The following is a 22,263-nucleotide window of genomic DNA, read 5'->3' as shown; positions in this document are numbered from 1 at the left end:
ACGCGTTTTGCGCCCAAAAAATGCATTGCTTCAGCGTTTTTTGGCGCAGTAGCGATATAGTACATATAAATATGTGTATTTGGTCATGCATATGTATAGGTATATGTGTTAGCTAGTGTGTGTGTGCTCATGCGCTTATTACGCATGCACGCGCCATAGTTGTTCGATGACTCGTTTCGCCGGCCGCTCACTCACTGCTCAGTGGAGTCGAACGATGAGTGTGCGATTATAGAAATTGGGCAATTAATGAAATTGCATTTGTTCGCTACAGTTGTTGTACCATGTATTTATGGGATTCACAAATAGGACGGAGTTGTCCACATGCTCAATTATACACATACAAATATTCATTAATACATACAGACATATTTATTTATGATCCAGTCAACATTTTTCTCAGGGTCAATAAAAATAAAAATGAAAATAACGAATAAAAGTGAATTTTCCAGAAGTTTTTTTGAAAAAATTTTTAAATTTATTGATCCAAAATTTTATACACATGTTATGGTATTTTTTTATTATATTTTAAGCCTTAGCACTAGTAAAAATATTTATTTGAAATAGAGCTACAGCTGATCTCCGGGAGCTCCTCTTAAAAAAGACGTTTTGCGGTGACCACTTCATCTCTGAAGTGGATCATCTGAATTTAAAAAACCAAACAGATTTCGTTAAAGTAATGTTAAATCTAGTAATTAATCGAAGGAATAAGCAAAATAAAATTTTTTGACAAAATGGCGGTAACTCAAAAAAAAAAATCGATTTTTCCCCTTAAATTGTTTTTTGATTAATTACTAAGAAATATATTTAAGAAGCTCGTGTTAATATTTCGTTTGATATTTTTAAATCTTATAATGTTGAGCAAGACGAAAATAAAATGCTTACTGGGGTTTACGTGCTTAAATAGCTTTTGTGTGGAGTAATTTTTTCATAAATATTGTACAAAATTAATTTACACGTATATGGAAATGTAGTAAATATACGCCATGGCTTATGAGTTTGCTTCCCTTTTGTAGATTATCCAATTACAACTATGCACACATTGCTTTTAGCATCCATTATTTATTAACATTTTAGTTTTTTTTTGAACATAAAAAATTATACTTAGCCACGGTCATCGAATTTTCACCACTTGATTATGGCCACTTTGGTTCTGACATATTTTTTATAGTGTTTGGGGTCATTAAACTAACATTTGGTACATAAATTATCGTAATTTTCTGTTATTAAACTTCTAAAAATAGTTTTTTATTCAAAGAATATTTATAATTCAAATACTAGAATGGTGTATTGTTCCTATACGGTTGTTTTTAGTGATATTTAATTTTATAGCGGGATAGCTGTCACATTTTGACGACTAGTTTGACAGCTATGCTGACCGGCGTTATGGTCGTCATAATATGTTCTCAAGGTGGCCATATGTTAGAAATTCAATTTGAACACCAAATGATATAAAATATCTGACCATATAAAACACAACCATTTCATTAATTTCGCTGGTCCTTTTTTGAAAATCAAAAAAGTTCTGTGGCTCTACAGAAAAATATTCGCCGTGACTGTTGAATGGTTTTTATCTAAATATATTGTCAAACAATTTAAGAGAAAAAGAGAAAAAAGTTGAAGCATGTAACGGTATTTCCGTTTAATTGAATTGAATTTAAAGAAAATCTACTGCCTTCTTCTCGTTTATATTCGTAATAATGTAATTGTAATTCGTAAGTAACGTACGCTCTAACGCATTACTTAGACAATATTTATAACTGTCTATTACATGTTTCTAGGAAGGTGTGTATATGTTAGATGTTGTAAATTTTAATTAGAAAACAAGTAAGGAAGTGCTAAGTTCGGTTGTAACCGAACATTTCATACTCTGGCAACTTGCAAGGAACAAAGGCGGAGGAACACTTTCAGGCTTTGACAAAACTTTATATCAAACTAAGGAAAGAGAATACACCGTTATTAAAAAAAGATTATTTCTGAATTTCTTTAAGAAGTCTTACATATTGACAGATAGCTGCGGTATAAAGTGAACCGGAGTCTCGAATATATTTATGTTAGGTATATGGAGGCTGAGGCCCTTGATTTGCGGCCTAGTTATGATTAATGGCGTTTCAGATTCCGCCCATCTGCAATACCAATCTCCCTGTGTGCCAAGGAAAATGTGCACCAAGTTTCATCAATATATCTCAATTTTTACTCAAGCTATCGCTGGCGAGGACAGACGTAGACACAATCACTTGGAATTCAACTCGTCTCGTTATACTGAACATTTATATATTTATAATTCGATATCTATCTCGATTAGTTTTAGGTGATACAAACAACCGTTAGGTGAACTAAATTCTTATACTCTATAGCAACATGTTGCAAGAGTATAATAACACGTGTTTGTTGCTGGTATGTCGTGCACTGTAGGTAATTACCACACAAATGCATTAGTAATTACACACGTTCGACAATTTACTGTGGACATGAAAATCAACAGCGTTAATGCACATAAATAGGACCAAAACAAATAAAACAGACATACATATTGTATTTAATCAATTAAGTATTCAATTTAAATACATACATGTGGCTTATATGTTATATCCACGATCGTCCACGGAGAGGACGATACTACGCCAGTCGACACAGACAGAGTAGTCGCCGAACTATGCCCATGTTATCAGAGAGTTTTTTCGAATCTTTCCAGCTTTCTCTTTCAAAAATAAAAAAAAAACCAATATTGGACAATAGGCGTGGCATTGCCCACCTTTGGGTGAAAACTCTTATCTCGGAATCCTGCTTGACCATTTTAAGTAACATAATCCTAACATGCCTATGTAACAGTGCAGAAATGGGAGAAATCGGACTGCAACCACGCCAACTTTCCATATAACACAACTTAAAATTAATGAATTCCCATCCTCTGGTTGACGTTTTCCACATCAACTCAATATATTTAATATCACATACATACATAGTTTTATCTCATTTGAAGGTGTTTTTAATATAATTTGAGCTGACGCGAAGGAAACTTGCTAATTTGATACCAAATTTGATTGAAATCCATTCAGGATTTTGTTGAATAATGAATTTTGAATTTTTTCGCAACATTCTAAAAATAGAGTTTGCCACACCTGAAGGTATTTAGCCGGCGTTGATCCTTGAAAGTTGCAAGAGTATAAAATGTTCGGTTACACCTAGACCTTCCTTGTTTTCTTTGATTAAAGTAAAAATTTCGTCCGAAATGAAGAAAAAACATTCTAATAAAGTCCAAGCTCTTAATATTAGTATTGACAAGTGGCGCATTGTGATTTTTGATTCCAATATAAATAACACAGTAAGATTATCTAATTATTTTAGTTATTTATTGAACAAAATATAATATTGTATAGTGAAAAGGAAAACTTACTACATTAGAGAATTTAACGATCTAGAAAAAAGTTCTGGTATGATTTTTAAATGATAAAGATTACAATTATTTACATGATTTTACAAAGTAATAGGGATGTTGAAGTCTCAATCACTGCGACAATATTGCAAAGCATCATATTAGACGTAAGAATGTTGCACTATTTGAAAGAGACAAATTTCGTTCGAGCAAATCAAATTTTGACATTTCATGAGCGCAAAACTGACAAAATCAGCATCGGCGAAATGTGCGATAGAAAAATTATAATTAATGAATATCATGTATTGTGTTTTAAGTGCATATTCTAGTGCATAATATATTCATATAAATGTTTTTTCCAAACCAAATTCATTTTTAGATTTCCACTTCTCAAATATCAGCTGAGTCTCTGCAGAAGAACAACAGGGTTGCAATAATGATGCAGCTATTTGCTTGCTCGAAGAAAATACCTTTTTTTTAAGCCTTTTGTTCTTTTTATACCTTGAACAGGATATATTAGGTTCGCCACGATATTTGTAAACCCCAAAAGGAAACGTCAGGGACCCCATAAAGTATATATATATACATTAGCTCGATTTTTTTTCTAAAAAATTCAGGAAATGTTCTATGGATCATTCTGAACATCTTTTCCTAAAAGAATATGGGTCTAAAAGTAAAACTAGTTTTAACCCAACCTTTTTTTAAGCGAAGTTTTTTTTCGGGATCATAAAAATTGCTTCGTCAGATATATCCGAATTAATATATAAAACATAGATGCATTTTGAGATTTTATTGATCATTTGTCGGAAACGGCCAGATCGGAAAACTATATCACATATCTCCTCCTCCTAATTTTGCAGAACTCTTTTCAAATATATTCTTAACAATGACAGTGAAAATGAAGAAAATTGAACAACTATTACAATTTTGGAAATTGCACAGATTGGAAAACTAAATACTGTCTTATAAACTGTACGATCAAAATCATCATCATATTTCTTCACAAAATTTAAGGTTTTTTCTTGACCCACCCTAATATACATACATATGCATATAAGAAACGTATTTACATAGCTTTTACATGAATATTAGCGATTATTATTTTAATTACTAACAACTACAGATTTCGTACAGTGTTGCTGTAATTAGTGAGTTCATTTTTATGATAAAGCAGTTACTACATTAGCAAGATTTGGTTGGTTGGATTTGGCATTGCCTTGTAATTACTTACAATTTCTTGTCTTGAATTGATATTAAAATCATTTTTGTGTGCATATACATAATTATATTAGTGTAGTACATAAGTATTTATAAGTGTATAACTAGGTATACTTTCAAGGTTATTATGTTATGCAAAGTAGATGGAGCCTTGTGCAATTATATGTAGTTAATAAGTATACTATATACTGGTATAATATCTACATATCTCTATGTATGTATGTGTATTTATAACAACTACAAATGGTTTTATATTTTTTAAGAGGGTTTAGATTTTTTTTTAAAAACTACACTATTTTGCATGTAAAAAAATTCAAGCTTCTCTCTTTGAAATCTGCGGTTAGGGTTAGTAAAAATATTATTCTTATATACTTATGAACAAATGTATATACTCATATGTATACAACAATATATATATACATATACACATATTTATATTTTATTTTGCTTTAAGTCGTTTATTTCTTTAGTAAAGTTGTATTTGCTTCGATTCAATTAAGTTCAATTTGTGTTGTAATTTTCCAATACATTTAATTTAAGCTATAAAAAGCAAATTTCTATGTCAACGGTAAAAATCTAATAACATTTCAATTACTTTCATTATTCTATACGAAGTTCTGCAATTACTATATTTATTATACTGAGAAATAATTGTATTAAATGGCAGTAACGTGCTAATAACTACTGAGAATTTACTGATTTCTGCAAATAAATTAGCATGAGTGTACAGAAAAAGATATTTATATACATACATACATACATACATAAATACTTACTTGTGTATGTATATGTGTATGTATAAACATATGTGTGTATTTATATGAGAAGAGCATTATAATAATATCAAGAGTAGAAGCGAATGCGTACTTACAAATGCATATACATATGTACATGTGTATATAAGTTCAGCTACATTCCAGAGTCATTTAATGTAATGTAGGGTCAGAGCACACCAATCTGCACATACTCCTTATACATATATAATATAATATGTTCATACACGATACCAATATGCGAAATATCAGGAGATATTATGGTTTCGTATTTCCGGTGTAATGCAAATATAAGTACATACACACATATATTTATATATTATGTATATTTGTATAAATACCTATATATGTACCTACATGTGTAGTATATACGAGGTGTGTTCAAAGGAAAATGTGAAATTTGACTTTTCGCAGGCTGTGTACATTCGATTATCGATATTTTGTTTTTGTAATAATCGGACACATATGTTTATCATGTGCTTGCATTAGTTTGGTTTTGACAACAGAAAATGTTAGTCACGTTTTTGTTTGCTCTTCGATTTTTGACTTTTGAAAGAAATGGATCAAAGAATATGCATTAAATTTTATGTAAAAAATTGAGTAAGTGCTCCAAAGCACTTGAAATGTTGACTGTGGCATTCGGTGAGTCTACTTTGTCTCAAAAAAGTGTTTATAAGTGGTTCAAGCGCCTTACAGTAGAGAAGATGTTGATGACGATAAGCATCCTGGAGGTGCGACCACGTCACCAAGCGAAGAAAACATCGAAACAGTGAAAAAAGTTGAAAATCGTCAAATCACTATTAGGCAAACTGCAGAGGATGTTGGCATATTTTGCTCAAAACAAAAACGTAATAATGCCTCAACCACCAGATTTCGCTCCCTGCGACTTTTTCCTATTCCCAAAAGTGAAGAAACCAATAAAAGCAAAGAGTGTTGCCACAATTGAGAAGATCAAGTCAGAATCAAAAAAAGATCTGATGGCCATACCGAAAAGCGCATTTCACAAATGCTTCGAGGATTGGAAAAAGCATTGGTACAAGTGTATTATATCCCATGATAATTACTTTGAAGTGGACAAGATAGATATTGATGAATACGTTCGTAAATTAGTACTTTTCAAAAAAATTTAAAATTCACCTATTGCTTTGAACACACCTCGTAAAGAGAGATTATCACATACAATTGTTTTATGGTACCATATAGTTATGTATAAATATTCATACAAATACACATTTATTGTTATTTACAATAGAAATAATCTTTCATATACATACATATGTTCATAAAAACAAATATGATAAACATATTTAACAACGACAGGAAAGTTGGCTACCCTCTCAATATTTCTTATCTCGTTACATACACTGGGTTTACACATGAAGACTTTTGTCGCTCATCATCGGGATATTCTCTTTTGGTGTTGCCGATTGCATTCACACGTGCGACATGAGTCCGACCACTTGTGTCAGATAATTGTTTGCATTACTTTTCATATCACATTCTCAAATTCTGTTACGCGGTGGATTTTTGATTAACTAATTTTTGTCCTTATTCATATCTTGTAAAACATTTATAATATATTTTGCATATTTGCATACATTTTTACAAATTTAATTGCAAATAATTTTCCAAACATTTTGTAAATATAGTATTCATTAGGAACCGACCGCAATGGCAACTATGGGAAGAATTTTAAAATGAAAACGAGTGCTGAATTGCGTAGCAAAGAATTGTTACAAAGAAAAACACAAAACGGGCCACCCGAATACGAGCGGTGCGGTTCCTTCGTCTATCCTATCGTCGTCCACTCGCCCTCAAAAAACCGCTTTGAGCGACAAACGAGTCGTGTGTGAACCGTCACTTACAACTTCGCTAGAAACATTACTTGTGAAGTGAAACGATTTTAGAGGCACGGTTCTGCGAAACAATTACGCAATTGCAGCGAAATTCAATTACAGAACAATATTCCACAACGCTATCAGTATACAGTGATTCACCGTAGTTAAAGCAAAAGCGTTTTCAATATCTGTTTCTTGATATTCCGGTGTAAAAATATAATAATGTATGGCTTAAAACAAAAAAGTTAGGAGATTGCCACCTTTTCGAAAATATTAATTTACAAATTTGTTAACAGAATCAACCAATTTTTTGTTTTATGTTTTCAAGCGAGCTTACAGTTGATAATATTTTTTGAAAAGCTGTTGAAATTTGTGAAACAATAAAGCTGATAGGATAAATGAATTATAATATTAATTGATGAGTATTCAACCAAAACTTTCGAAAATTCTGTATCTTATGTAAACATTCATTTGTCAATTTAATTAAATACATATGTACATATATTAAAATTTACTATAAAAGCATAACAGGCTGAAATAGTTAACTAAATGAAAAATTTTAGTGAAATATACCAAATACCACATCGACACCAATCTGGTAGCCCGCAGTTGACAATGGTGTCCCGAGGTGGTTAAGGCGAAGTAAACTCAATATAAATTGCAAACAACTGTAAACTGAACAGGATATGCAATTAAGTATATTTGTGTACTATCCAAAAGGAGAAGTCGGAGACCCTGTAAAATATATTGTATATGTTAGTATGTATATACAATAAATAATCAGTGTGACAAGTTAAGTCGATTTAGCCATACCGTATGTCTCTCCGTCTGTCGGTATATACGCAAACTAGTCCTTTAGTTTTTGAAATATACTAAGCACTTAAATTTTCCACATAACCTTTTTTCCTCAAGAAGCTGCCCATTTGTCGGAACCGAACCGATATTAGACTACTTTAGCGTAAAACTGTCATACAAGCTGACTAATCAAAAGCTGTCTTCGCCTTGTAATTTTTCTGCTCGCTTTTGTTCTCGAGTTAAATTCAAGCAAGTAGTACAAGGAGTATGCGGATACTACATTAAATTGCTATAACTTCTATCTTCAATGCTGCCAAAGCATCTGGTATAGTTTGTTCGTTTCACCGGAGAAACGCTTGGCTTGGATTTTTTTTAGATGTGAAAGGTGTCATAGCTTCGTTGCAACTGAAGTTGCTCACCTTACGATTGTTTTTATCATCTAATAACCGAGTTATATATAGGGTTATGTATATAAGTATAAATGATCAGGATGACGAGACGAGTGGAAATGCGAGTTACTGAATGTCCGTCTGCCTGTAACTAGAGAAAAAATTGAAATACCCTAATGAAATTTGGTACACGTGTTCCTTGACAATAAATTGAGGACGAGTTCGTAGACGAGACGGACCACTGCCACGCCCACCAAACGCATAAATCGAAAACCAATAAATGCTATAACTAGCAAGTAGTATAAGTAGCAAGTGGCCCCAGTGTGCCCAAAAATTAAAAAAAAATACCGAATATGTGGACCTCAGTGTGTATGGCTGACTTTTGCCGAAAATATCGGTCAATATGTTAGATATATGATTGAAACTCGAGGAAAATGTTTCTTTAATAATAATATACTTTTATGTCAAAAATGGTTAAATCGGGTCAATCCTTCCCTTAGTCCACATATGCATAATATAAAGATTTTCGAACTTTCAGTTGCCTTTATACCCTATAGAATATATGGTCCAATGTCCTAGTTATTTTAATGAAAGTGAGAGAGCGTGTTTTTCTAATAACAGTGTGTATCTTAATGCCTAAAATGAATAAAATCGGGCGAAAACTTGTCTTCGCCCCCATATAACTGATTTACTTTAGGATTTGGAAGCATTGGGCTGACTGTACTACATACATATATGTATATGTTTATATTTATATAGTATTTATAAAATAGCTTCAAAATAAGTTCTCAAGTATAGCTGAGCAATGTAAAAAATTAATGCAATCAGCTCTTCCATTTCTATGCTCCCAATGATTTTAGTATAATTTTCGCTGACAGGTACTTTTATAGTAACAAAACTAAGTGAGTCTACGGCCTTCAAAATAAGTTAATATTATATAAAAATTTTTTGTAATCCATTCATCTTTTCGTCGGACAATGAACAATAAATGTAACTTTTCGTTACATTTTTTAATATACAGTTTTGCCAACACCTGAAGGTATTTCCCTGGCTTTGATTCTTGCAAGTTGCAAGAGTATGAAATGTTCGGTTACACCCGAACTTAGCGCTGCGTTAGTACCGTTTCAGACAGGGATGCAAAAGAGTCTGATCTTTTTCAAATTTTCTTTTGGTGTCGCTCTGGGCATTCACACGGTCAAAAAGAGTCCAGCAACTCGAGTCTAGTTTTTCTGCATTCCTTTTCACAAAATGTTCGTAAATATTTGTGCGGTTCGACTGCGCAACACCGCGCAACACTGCGTGCTGCGTATTTCATTTGTATGTTGAGATGATGGTCACACATTTTGCTTGCAATGAATTACCATGAATATGGTAGAACAATATGCATAATACAAGTACCTACCCGCTAAATAGTTTCAAAAAAATACTAAAGACGGGAATTCCCTAATCCACAAGAATGTATTGAATATCCGCAACTAATATTTTCAAGGCCAAATTTATAATAGCAATTTCCTAATCTTTAAGTATTAAAAACTCATAATTTCTTTACTGCGTATTAAAAATTCATAATTTCTTTACTCCATAATCTATATCTTAATTTTCTCCTTATTTACAATTTGTCATAATATTTCTATTATTCTATGCATACATATTTGCATATTACATACAAAAATAGATAACAGAACTCAAATTTGCGATCGAATTCATTTGAAACCGAGCGCTCTTGCAACCATTCAAAGGATTTGAAAGTGAAAAGGAATGCTGAAAAGGGTAGCAGCGAGCTGTTACGAACAAGAACACAAAGCGTGCCACCCGAACACGAGTGGCACGGTCCCTTCGTCTTTCCTCGTCGTCCCCTCGCCCACAATAAACTGGTTTGAGACTCTTTTGAGTCCCTGTCTGAAACGGCACTTACTTGTTTTATATAAGTTTCGTTAATTTCACAACTTGCCACGATCATATGATGCTCATAACCGCTCTTTAAAAATATCGACTGAAACTGCCAGAATTAAATTTTTAGTAATAGAAATTACTACATATGACACTGCCATGTCATCTACTACCATTTTTACTTACTGGCCGCGGCTCTCAATCTTGTTATGGATAAAAATATATCGTTACAATCTTTCGTCTGTTTAAATGCTATAAGAATACTTAAGTATAAGAAAGCGCTATAATTTTAGACATACATATGTACATATTTCATTGCATTCAATTTGAATATCTACAAGTATACAAGTATATAACACATCCCTTCTTAATTATTTTTTCCAACACTAGAGGTGTCACGTTAAAACAACTGCTGATGAATCATATCATTACGCTTGTAATTGACTCCGCAGAGCATCCGTTGCCTCAGTTTACACATTCTGCGCTAAAAACAAATCGTTAAATGCCCACACGATCACAATTTAATTACACTAATCACAAACGAGAGAAATCATTGTAGTATTTAAAGTATACTAGGTACTTTAATTAGCAACAATTTGCAACTAGAAACCAGATCAATGTTTACAGTTTAGTGCAAAGCGGGTGTTGGCCGATCGTGTGAATATTTTCTCAGCAGCGGCGCACGCGAAACACGAAACGCAGATTTTCTCATGGAAACAAAGCTAGAACATACGATATACATACATACAAGTATATGAGCGTAATGAATTAGCACAGCCAAATAAGTAAATAAATAATGCATAAAACCGGTTACTCAACCGCTTAACGTGCATATGTGTGTGTGTGTGTGTAAGTGTGTAAAAGAGTGGGGTTATGTGAGCGAATGTGTATGAAGGTTATTTATTTTCTTAATTTTTACTGTTATTCGTGTTGCTTCATACAATATACACTTCATATTGTTGTTGTTTTAATGTAAACATTACTGTGCTGTAAATAACACGATAAACGTTTGCATTAGCGACGCGAGTACACACACACAGGCACACGCGTGTATTTAGATAAATAAATAAACAAATAGCTATGGGACAGCTAAATCACCAGCTTTGCGAATTGTGCGCTCGCAACATGTTTGCATTGCAGACAAAACAGAAATAAAAGTACAACAAATGCAAAAATGCAGGTAAGAATAACAAATTGCCGTTGCGAGAAAAACTCACCTAAATAAATCGCGAGGAGGGTGGGTAGCCGCAGTGGCTACTTTTATTGGATTGTCAGACGGCGCAAAGCTGCCGGACAGGTGTGCGAGACAATAGATTACGAAATTATAACATAAACACGACAAAGCAGCTGGCTGCAGCAGAAACCAGATCGAGAATTATACTAGTATACAAACACGGCAGCATTTCGCAATGAGCAGAGTCAGCAATTTTACTACGAGTGACCGCGGTTACATAAGGGGGGTAAGGTAATAAAAAAATACTTGAAATAAAAATAAAAAAGAGTATATGACGAAGCCTTCTGTAATTGCTTGCTAATCGTGCGACGTGTCTTCGTGCTGTTTTGATGTTTCGCTAGATGCAAAATCATGTAGAAAGTGTGTAGACCAGATTGGTTGGGTTTACATATTAAAACTTTTGTCGCTCAATATCTCGAAATTCTCTTTTTATATTGTTCATTGCATTCACATGAGCGACATGAGTCCAATATTTTCTGCATTCCCTTTCATATCACATTCTCAAATTCTTGCACACGTTATGTACGCCGTGCACAAAAATATTTTTGATTAGCCAATATCGTTATTCCTCCTTTACTGAAATATCGAATAATATTATGCATATTTCCATATAACATAGAATAAATATATAATAAATAAAATTAAAATTTTTCGACAAATTCTAAATATTTATTTGAAATCGAGCGTTATAGCAATATAATTTCAAAATGAAAAGAAATGCCGAACTGTTACGAGCAAGAACACTAAGTGTGCCAACCGAGCGGTACGGTCTCCACGCCAACAAAAACCGGTTTGGAAGACAAAAAGAGTCCTCATCTGAACATAGTCTTGCTATAGGTAAGGTCAATGGGATTAAAAAATGAGAGTGAGTTTGGGGATTAGAGCGGTACCCTTGCTCTAGTATAAGCTGCAAAATTTTCTTATGTGGATAAGTTCGTTGGTATGAGAGTACGCAAATATAGTAGTTTAAAGTATAAATAAGATAAATCTCGGATCGCGCTTACTGTTTTCAAAAATTTATTTCTGATATCAGCAAGAATATGTTATATGGTATTTAAAATAGAAACGAAAGCTGTTTTTTTTTTTCTTAAATATCTACTATTTGCTAACCGTTTCAAATCCTATGACAATAGGTATGTTCTGTTCAGACAGCATTTGTGGACACTAAGGGAGAAGAAAATTATTATTATTTTTTTTTCAAATGATATAGATTTTTGGCAAACAAACACTTGGCAATACATTTAGGCCATCGATATACATACTACTAGTAATAGAAGTGAAAATTTATGAAACATTACCTACACCCCTACATAATTTCAATCGGCAGTTCGCTAAGGGTTCTTGGCTTTCCACCAGACCAAAGCTTTTGAAAACACAACAGTTGGTCGTCAACGATTTAGACGATATGTTTTTTGGGATTTATATGGAATTATAAATATCGATTTTCTCGAATAAGTCAACATTATAACAGTGCGTTGCTGAATCGATTGGATCAAAGTTATGCTAAATTTTTAGATTTTTGATAGAATATTTATTTTCTTTTTATTATACCCTGAACAGGGTATATCAATTTTGCCACGAAGTTTGTAACACCCAGAAGAAAACGTCGGAGACCATATAAAGTATATATATAAATGATCACCGTGACGAGCTGAGTTGATTTAGCCATGTCCGTCTGTCTGTCCGTTCGTCTATCCGTCTGTATATACGCGAACTAGTCCCTCAGTTTTTGAGATATCGACACTTCGTCTCGCCGTACTTAAAAAGTTAACTCTTTTTAACTAACTAGTCAAGATCTCCAAAATTGTTTATACATATACATATGTACATATGTATGCAGTTAAAGACCAAATATTATATTTTTCTTTTATTATTTGGTTTATCGTTAGTCTTACACATTTTACTAGTTACATAATATGCTATAATTTACATTTGTTTTTAAACATTTTCTACATATTTTAGCCTGTTGCCAATTTTCCCTACTACAAATAGTGTTGGTTATCTAAGCCGGCTTACATAAGTACATGCCAAGTATATACATATGTAAGTAAGTACATACGTGTACCCTGACATGTTGTGCGCGGCTTGTGGCACGCGCTTACAAGCCGCCTGCCATTAAGTCGATCTAGTTAAGTCTGCTAAAGCTCTTAAAACACGCTTAACTGATATAAGGCATTTAACAATGTGTACAACAAATAAAACTACTCCACGAAAATCTCACGCAGCGAGTTGCATTATTTAATTCATTACTATTATGGGCCGACGTGTTTTTGTCTCCTTTTTTAACGCATCACTGTAAATTTTCACTTTTACTTTTTTTGCTTACTTACTTTTGTGTTTTTCCATTTCACATCGGCTCACTTTTACTTATCGCCGCTTGAATTTAGTCGACACAGTTTCTTAATTGACTTGGATTACTCATCGCGCGGCTATACTCGTGCCTCTCTTTTGCTCTCTCACTCTTGCTGTGTACTTTTAGTTCGCTGTGCAAATTTGTATATCACATTATGGAAATTGTTGATGCGATAATTAACTAACAAGATATTTGTTGCAAAAGCTATAATAATGATAAATGCGCTTTTGTTGTGCGCTGCAAACTATAATTACTTTTATGACTATTCATACGTTGTGTGTTTAAGTATTTAAAGCGTAAACGGGTTTTTTCGTGTGCATATTTCAGCAGCGGTACAAATAATATTACTCTAACAAAATCTGCAAAAAATTCTCGCACTTTGGTCTTCAAGTTTGACTCGTGTAGTAAATAATCTGAAACCTTAAGAGCGGAAAACATTTCTTACTCAAATCATACAGATTTTTGTAGTTACTTGTATGAATAAAGGTAAATGACAACCGTTTTAGATCTAGTTATATCAAGTTAGTTCTCGACATCGACGAATGAAGAAGTACTCGTAGAAGGCTTTATTGCAATTATTGTACTATTTTAAAGTTCGCCTCTTTTATGAACTAACTTCTTAAATTTCTGCCTATTATTCTTGTGTTGGACATAAAGTACATTATCTCCCGGATATTGCACTTCACAATTTGAACAAATTTTGTTTCAATTAACCGGTTTATCAATTAACCGATACTCGTTTAATTGAACAACAGGAAACCGCTTAATTGGACAACCTAATCAATTAAAAAAAAATGCATATGTGCACTTTAAGTAATTATTTAGCTTTTAGTAATTAAATTTAAATAATATTTTAAACTTTAAACGAAACAAGAAAACACGTTATTTTCGGTTGCATCGAAACTATGATACCCTTCACAGATACAAAGGTTCCTTACAGTAACTTTATTCCGATCTAATTTCGTGACGATGCCTCGTCAAATGATAGGGTTTCTCATACAAGCACTTGATTGACTGAGGGACTAGTTTGTATAGTTGTATATCAGCAGACGGACATGGCTAAATCGGCTCAGCTCATCATGCTGATCATTTATGTATACATTTTATAGGGTCTCCGACGTTTCCATCTGAGTGTTACAAACTTCGTGACAAACTAAATAGACCTTGTTTAGGGTATAAAAATATAAGGAACAAAAACAAGACAAACAATTCACTTATATATTAAGAGATCGTTGGTTACATTTTTAAAATGTTAATTGGAGAATTCTGCAATTTCTTTTGTATATTGTTCAATCTAAGTGAAATAATATGCGTTTCCATATTCCCTAGTTCACACAAAAACTTGTTTTCTGAAAAAAATATATTCTTATATCTATTTTAAATCTTCGAAAACTTACGGAGGCTTTGGAAGATCATCTGTCTTCTCTTGTTCTTAAACTTTAAAGGCGGGGATACTGTGATCATATACGTTTTCGATTCAATACCTTTTTGCTCTTTGTTCTCTTGTCAAACAATTAGTTGTATCTTCGACAAGCCATACCGCGATTTCACACCTACCACGATTTTAAAATACACCCCCCACAGAGTGGTCGTCACTAATCATCTGTCGAATGTTGGATTTTTATTGAAGTAATTTTTTCACACTTATTACACATACGTACATAATAATTTGAAAGTTTCACTGATGGGTCGCCTGCTCCTGCGCCATCCACCGTCTTTTAGTGTGATACGCAAGCTTCTTTCCCAGATAAAGATATTTCTCCCTTCAAATATTTCAGAAGCTCATTTGTTACAAGTGACCATAGGAGTGGCGACAGTATAATCTCTATGCGCGCTCATCTGAGCAATGTCGCTTCGTTCAATTCTGCATTAACCTTCCTGCGGCTCAGTAGAGCTTTTATCCATGTTCTGATGGTGGGCTTTATCATGGTTGCTTTCAGAATATAAACGATTGCGCCATTGGAGACATTATTAAATGCTCCGCTTATGTCAAGGAAGACGCCTCAAGCATATTCCTTATGTTCTAGAGCTTTCTCTACATATAAAGTTTTCGAGTGGATCAACCTTTCGTAGAGGCCTGCTGTTCTTTAGATAAGTTTGCCGATTGAAGCTTGTCTCCAATATAGCCATCTAAAATCTTTTTGAGTTTTGAGTACAGAAAGAATGAGTTTAGACTTATTGGTCTATATTCTTGCGAATAAAGGGATTTCCTTTGCTTGCCTTCGGTAAGAATATGACTCTCACCTCTCTCCAAAAGGATAGGCGCATAGGTAAGTCTTAAACATCCTTCATTCTTGTGGTTAACTAAATTATCATAAAAAATATCGGGAAGTTTTCAGGTATTTTAATAAACCCCCCTATAAATTCTACGAAATATTCGAAATTGTGTTAGTGCTTTGCAAATATTTTATACCTTTGGCATGCACACAGAAGAGCGAACGTACCTATAAGTTCTTCGAACTTACCAAATTTCGGCGGTTTATTCAATAACATTCATAAGTACTTAAGTATGCATTACTGTATGTCTATATACTTACATATATGTATATAGTCAAATTCTAATGAAATGATTAACTTCGATGATGACTCATCGCTATACTTATGTTCCTTATCTCAATCTCAAAATGAGGATATGTGGTATTGGCAGAGAAGTAATGCCAGTATCGCTGAATTACAGTTTCACACAAATATGCATAAATACCTACATATCTACATACATACATATATGTATATTAGGGTGAGCCTAAAATAAAGCATACATTTATTTTTCTTAGATACCGTTTAAATCCATCAACTGATGAAAAAAAATTTGGTAAAGTTTTTGATCTTAATACTATTACTAACAGGTAGCGCATTGTGATTTTTGATTAAATATCACAGAAATAGTTTCTTATTTTCTTCGGATGCTTAATGCTTATAAGGCATTATTTTGTGAAATTGCAAAATTTAACTTTTACGATTTAAGGTTGGACTTTGACCTCTAAAAACTTAGTCGAGTCGACTTAGCAAAAAATCATCATGAACATTTTTTGTAGATCTCAAATTTTAGCAGAATTTGTATACCAGGCTATATTAAGTTTGCCACGAAGTTTATAAGCCATGTTCGTCTGTCTTTATACGCGAACTAATCCATTAGTTTTTGAGTTTTTAATCTGAAATTTTGCACAAGTTCATTTTTTCCCAAGAAGCTGCTAACTTGTTTTTGTTTTTGTATAGAAAACTTATTCACTTGACAATATATCTTCACATAATTTGGCATATATTGTTGTTTAGTACAAAGGTAAAACCTCTGGAAAAATTGTTCAGATTGGACTATTTAGCATATAGCTACCATACAAACTGATCGATCAAAATAAAGTTATTTTATGGAATCTATGGTAATTGTGTAGGGTATTATAGCTTCGGTGCAACCGAAGTTTACGTTTTTGTTTTTTCGTCATTTCGGATGATATTTTCACGGAACTTAAGGTTAAAAAAATAAATCTGTTTTTGGCCCGCCTTAATGTACATATATGTATGTATATATTATTATAACTTATTACTCGTAAATATTAATTATTAATCGTAATAAAGTAAAAATACATAATAAAACCAAACAGATTTTTGAAAACGTGTGGCATACGAAACCAACAACTACATAAGTCACATTGCAACGTCTCTCACATCCGAACGTGTTGTGTCGTCGGTTGGCTTATCAAATTTGCTTAGACAGCAGACACTTTAGATTTAATGAGCGCAAAATTCAGTGAATCACCCATATAGCAGAGTGTCAGACATTTAGTGCAGCGAAGCAAAGCGGCATGAAAACAAAAAACAACAATAACAAAAGCAATATAAGAAAGCTAATGTGATACCGGAAAATCACTTCAAAGTCATTTGAATAGTAATTTGTACGTTTGGCAGATCGTTTAATGAAAAATGAATATATGCAAATGTGTTTAGGGCGCTCTGAAGCGCCGTTAGATGTTGCAGTTGCAAACATTTTGCGCAAGTTTTTTGCTCGTTACAAATAAATGGATTTTCCTATTTACATATGATTACACAGGCTTTTTGTTTTGCAAGTGTGTAAGAGTGTATGTGTGTATGTTATACATACGAGTATATGCGGCCAAGCGCGACTGCCAGGGAGGCAAGCAACTTATGCATATGCAATCATCTACATACTTCCATATATGTATACATATGTATATACTTGCGTACATATGTATATCAACCTCACCTGCAACCTGCCACAATGCCGTTGCACATTGCATATATGCAAAACGGAAGTGAAAAATTAATTTAGCAACTGTTTATGTGCTGCAAGCCGCGCCGTTAAGGCAAACAAATAGCTTGGAGTGCAAAACACTTCGAGGGATGGATTGAAGCATGAAAATCAAACGAATTGAAAACGTCAGTGAATGCATAAATGCGCAGCAGGCTTAAACGTTGGCAGCGCTGAGCCTATGGTGGGAACGATACGGCGCAGAGGAGGTTGTGGCGCTGGTAGTAGGCAGTTGGCTGACTGACTGACTGACTGGCAGGTGGACAGTATGAAAGGAAAAACTGTAATAGATAGCGAGTTGCTCGCATAACAACCACAGTATAGCAACAGCAACAACAAGAAAACAAAAAAAAAAGAACACAACAATATCAGTGAGACGTGATTAGAAGAGTAGTCAAAGCAAATCAAAACAATTATGGTCTAAGCCAAGCGTATACATTGCAGCTCCCTCGACCAGTTATAGTTGGCTTTGTCTTCTTTGATTTTGCATTTTCACTGCTTTTCCCGCAGTATGCTTAGTTTTTACACACTTATCGCTGCAGTTGATATGCGTGATTTGCTTGCTGCTGCTCGAGTCAGCTAGAAAACAAAACAGGTTTGAAAATTTCCACTGAGCTATTTGCTTTCACAGTTTATCAGGTGGGCTGTACGTCTGTAGCGATTTCTGAGAATATGAGTTGATATAAGAAAACATGTGCGTATGATTATAATCCGAAATTTGTAACTTGATAATTATCGCCACAGTTGAAGCTATAACTGCAAAAATATAGAACAATTTCCAGTGAACTGGAAGGGTGATAGACGAGTGAGAACAATGTTCTTCAACATAGGAATTCATTTTGGAGTAGTCACTCTGCGCCACTTCTTCACTTATTCTTGCCTCATATACGTTATTAACTTTTACTTGGTTTCCCCGCAAACTTTTCTCTGAAGCATCGCTGTTTATTTGCACAATATTATCAATTAAAAAAAAAATGCTGCGAAAAGTGGCGATTTATGACTCTCTTTTCAATTTGATACATTTGACCCAGAGTTGCCCCAACTTCTTTTACCATACTTACCTGAAAAGTTGCCATTTTCAAGTTAAGATACAAAAAAAAAATAGCATGTTCCAAATCCGGAGTATATATTAAATGTGGCAACAGTTCATGGTTCAAATCGCTGGGTTTTTTTGGGATTCGGCGTCGAATAAGCCTAATAGTTCGGTATAGTATGTATACCTGTAATCATTGTCTTCTTTTCCATGTAGTCGATGTATGTATATAACCTTGTGAATCCCAGAAAACGGTGGACCTCATCGTTGCGGCCGATAGCACAGTCTTCGCATTCTTCGAAGCTCGTTGACCACTGAAGTCCACTGTTTCGACTGTTCATTGGTCTTTGATATGTAGCAGTAGATTCATGTTTTGTTGACGCTCACGAAAAGAAGCAGAAATACCTTGAATTCTCCTTAATTCTGAAATGAAAAAGAGTTTCCACTTCTTTTTTGACATTATTAATGAATTTACATGCGGTCAAGAACTTCGAAGGCATAGAAAGACTTAAGCTCATCGGAAGGCTGAAAATGAATAACATACAATGAGAGTATTGAATTTAATTCTGACTATGTATGTATGTTGTTGCTTTTATTTGTAAGTTGTTTTGACAAGAGAGCAGAATTCAATCACAGTGAGTAGAGAAATGATGCATTGAAATAGAAATCATGATGTATTATATAAAAAAGTCGCATAATTGGAGTATAAAACAAATTGAGAGGTCTTTACTTTTCGGAGAATTAGTTAATTAGCCTGACGGTAAATCTGTTTGTGAGCTTAAAGTAACTAAGAAAAATATGACTTTGCTATATATTCATTGCGTAATAACTTTTCTTCACACTGCTATAGATTTGTTAAGTACAATTTATACGTATATGTAGATATCGAAGATTTCTGTAAGTAAGGAACTAATAAAATTTTCAAAGTGCAGGGTCAACAAACTGCCTAGAAATGTTTAACAACGTCGAGATTAAAGCAGACGAATTTCTCCGGGCCCTGATTGTTGCTCCAGTGATGACAAACTTAAACTAAAACTTGCCGATCCAAACCAAAGATTGGATAAACGCTACAACAACAACAGCTCGAAAATGATTCTGAAACTCTGGAGCTTTCGACGACGGCGAAATATGTGCATCTGTTCAAAGTGGCTAGGCAAATACATACTTTGCTCTCATTCTTAGTTGATACTCAATCTTTAAAATACCTAACCTTTTGAATAACCAGAATTGGCAGACAAATATTTTGAAGACGGCGCTAATACTCCTTATCAGCGAAAAGTGCTTCTGTTGACTGTCTAACTTTAAGTTCGGCAAGGTTTTAAAGCGCCGCATAGTCAAATGAACCCTCTACCAGCGCTCATAGATACTCGTATATTTAAGTATATATAATAGATGTACAGTCAAATCAACTCTGCAAAAGTTTATTTAAGTCCACGCCACCGCTTGGCGGGTCATAATTCATTTCAAGTGTATTGCAAACTTTACCCACACAGATTTAATTAATTTAAGAGTAATTTCCGCCTCAGCCCGCGCGATTTCTCTCATTTCTCTATTAGATAATATAGTGGTATTTTTTATAATTAATGATTGCGGGAGGTGTTGCGGAAATCTGCGCAAGACCCCAACTCCCGAAGCGCACAACTAAAACAGTAATTTACCTAATTCTTTTTTTTTCTTCTTATTTAATTTCAGGCTACGCAAAAGACATTTCCGGAATTGAAAGAGGTAAGTTTTGTCGAATGAATGAATGAACGGAGGAGTGAATGTATGAATGAAGTGCGCTCACAGCGCTTTAGCGCAATGAAAGCAGTAAAAATATAAAAACCAACAACAAAAAACGCAAATACAAAATTCGACTGCAAAACTAAAAAAATAGAAATAAATTCAAACAGCAGAAATGAATGAGAAAAATAAATGCGGGCACATTGTACCATCTACATGCTCCCACAGCAACCGCAACTCGTTCAAAGAAAATAAAATGAAAATTAAAGAAAATTTTGTGGGATGAAAAATAGTTGGATAGCGCTGCAGAAAAATGTGAAAAGCAAAAGTAAATGTGAAAATATGAGAAACTTAATGTTGGTGTGAAAGCAAAATCCAAATGAAACAAGTAAGGAAGCGCTAAGTTCGGGTGTAACCGAACATTTAAGGGGAAACACCTTCTGATATTATATTATAGGTCATAGACTTAGCTAGGTGTAAAACCATATTTTACCCCACATCAACGAATTCGATGAACCCAATTTTCAAGTACTTTTTCCACTAAATCAAGTCGTATGTCATGAATAGCACGTTCCATATTGACTTATAAAGCTTGAAGAGATTCTGGTTTATTGGGAAAGATCAATTACTTCAAATAACCCCACAAGAAGTAGTCTAATGATGATCTAAATCACAACTTCTTGGAGCCATTCAATGTCAGAATTTCTTGAAATTATCGAACACACTGTGTGGCACGTAGCCCAGTCTTTTTGGAAACAGATGTTGTCAAGATCAACTTCTTAGAATTGCGGCCATAAAAAGTTGGTTACCCGGTTTCACACTGTCGATAGGGGTGCTGGAAATATTTGCCCTGTGTGAATTTCGTTACTAAAGCGCGGTTAGGATATATGTACATTAAATCTATAAGAAGGCGGGGCCACGCCCACTTTTAAAAAAAATTTTTATATAACCCTATATCTAACTCGATTAGTTTAAGGTGATACAAATAACCGTTAGGTGAACAAAACTCTGTAGCAACATGTTGCAAGAGTATAAAAATAATAATAAATCTAAATGCAGGCACTCAGACAGACGCGTTGAGGTTGCCACAAACCGATATACACATACTGGTATGTGTTTGTGTGGGTGATTTTCGAGTGCAACGTCGCATACAAATGCACAATTGGCAAAAGGATAAAGACCTTTTTAACGTCAACAGCGCGGCGCGCAACACTTCAGCCCGCTGGGCGGTTGGCCGTCGCTCTCCTCTCACCGCCTTAACGCACAAGTTGGCCAACTATTACACCAGCACCATGCCCATGCCGCCGCTCAAGTGCTGCGCATCAGCTGGGTGGCCTTTTTTGAACGTATTACCCATTTTCGCCTCTTCACATTTTCACAT

General features: G+C 34.0%; 1 protein-coding gene across 8 annotated transcripts in view; it reads left to right on the top strand.

Moving 5' to 3' along the window:
• The window catches only part of kuz (zinc-dependent metalloprotease kuz), a 264,835-nt gene that overhangs the window by 31,171 nt on the left and 211,401 nt on the right, over window positions 1–22,263 (top strand). For all 8 annotated transcript variants that reach the window (XR_004979373.2, XR_004979372.2, XR_011395471.1 and 5 more), the window contains one exon: window positions 20,853–20,885. Coding sequence is in view for 3 of the 8 variants with exons in the window: in XM_036376570.2 (XP_036232463.2) it covers window positions 20,853–20,885 (33 nt within the window). In the remaining 5 variants the exon portion in view is untranslated. The remainder of the gene's footprint in view (window positions 1–20,852; window positions 20,886–22,263) is intronic.

This window comes from Bactrocera oleae, chromosome 3 (genome assembly GCF_042242935.1).
Source record: "Bactrocera oleae isolate idBacOlea1 chromosome 3, idBacOlea1, whole genome shotgun sequence".
In the NCBI taxonomy this organism is placed as follows: Eukaryota; Metazoa; Arthropoda; class Insecta; order Diptera; family Tephritidae; genus Bactrocera; species Bactrocera oleae.
Note: the sequence above shows the minus strand (reverse complement) of the source record. Positions and strands in the feature narration are given on the sequence as shown.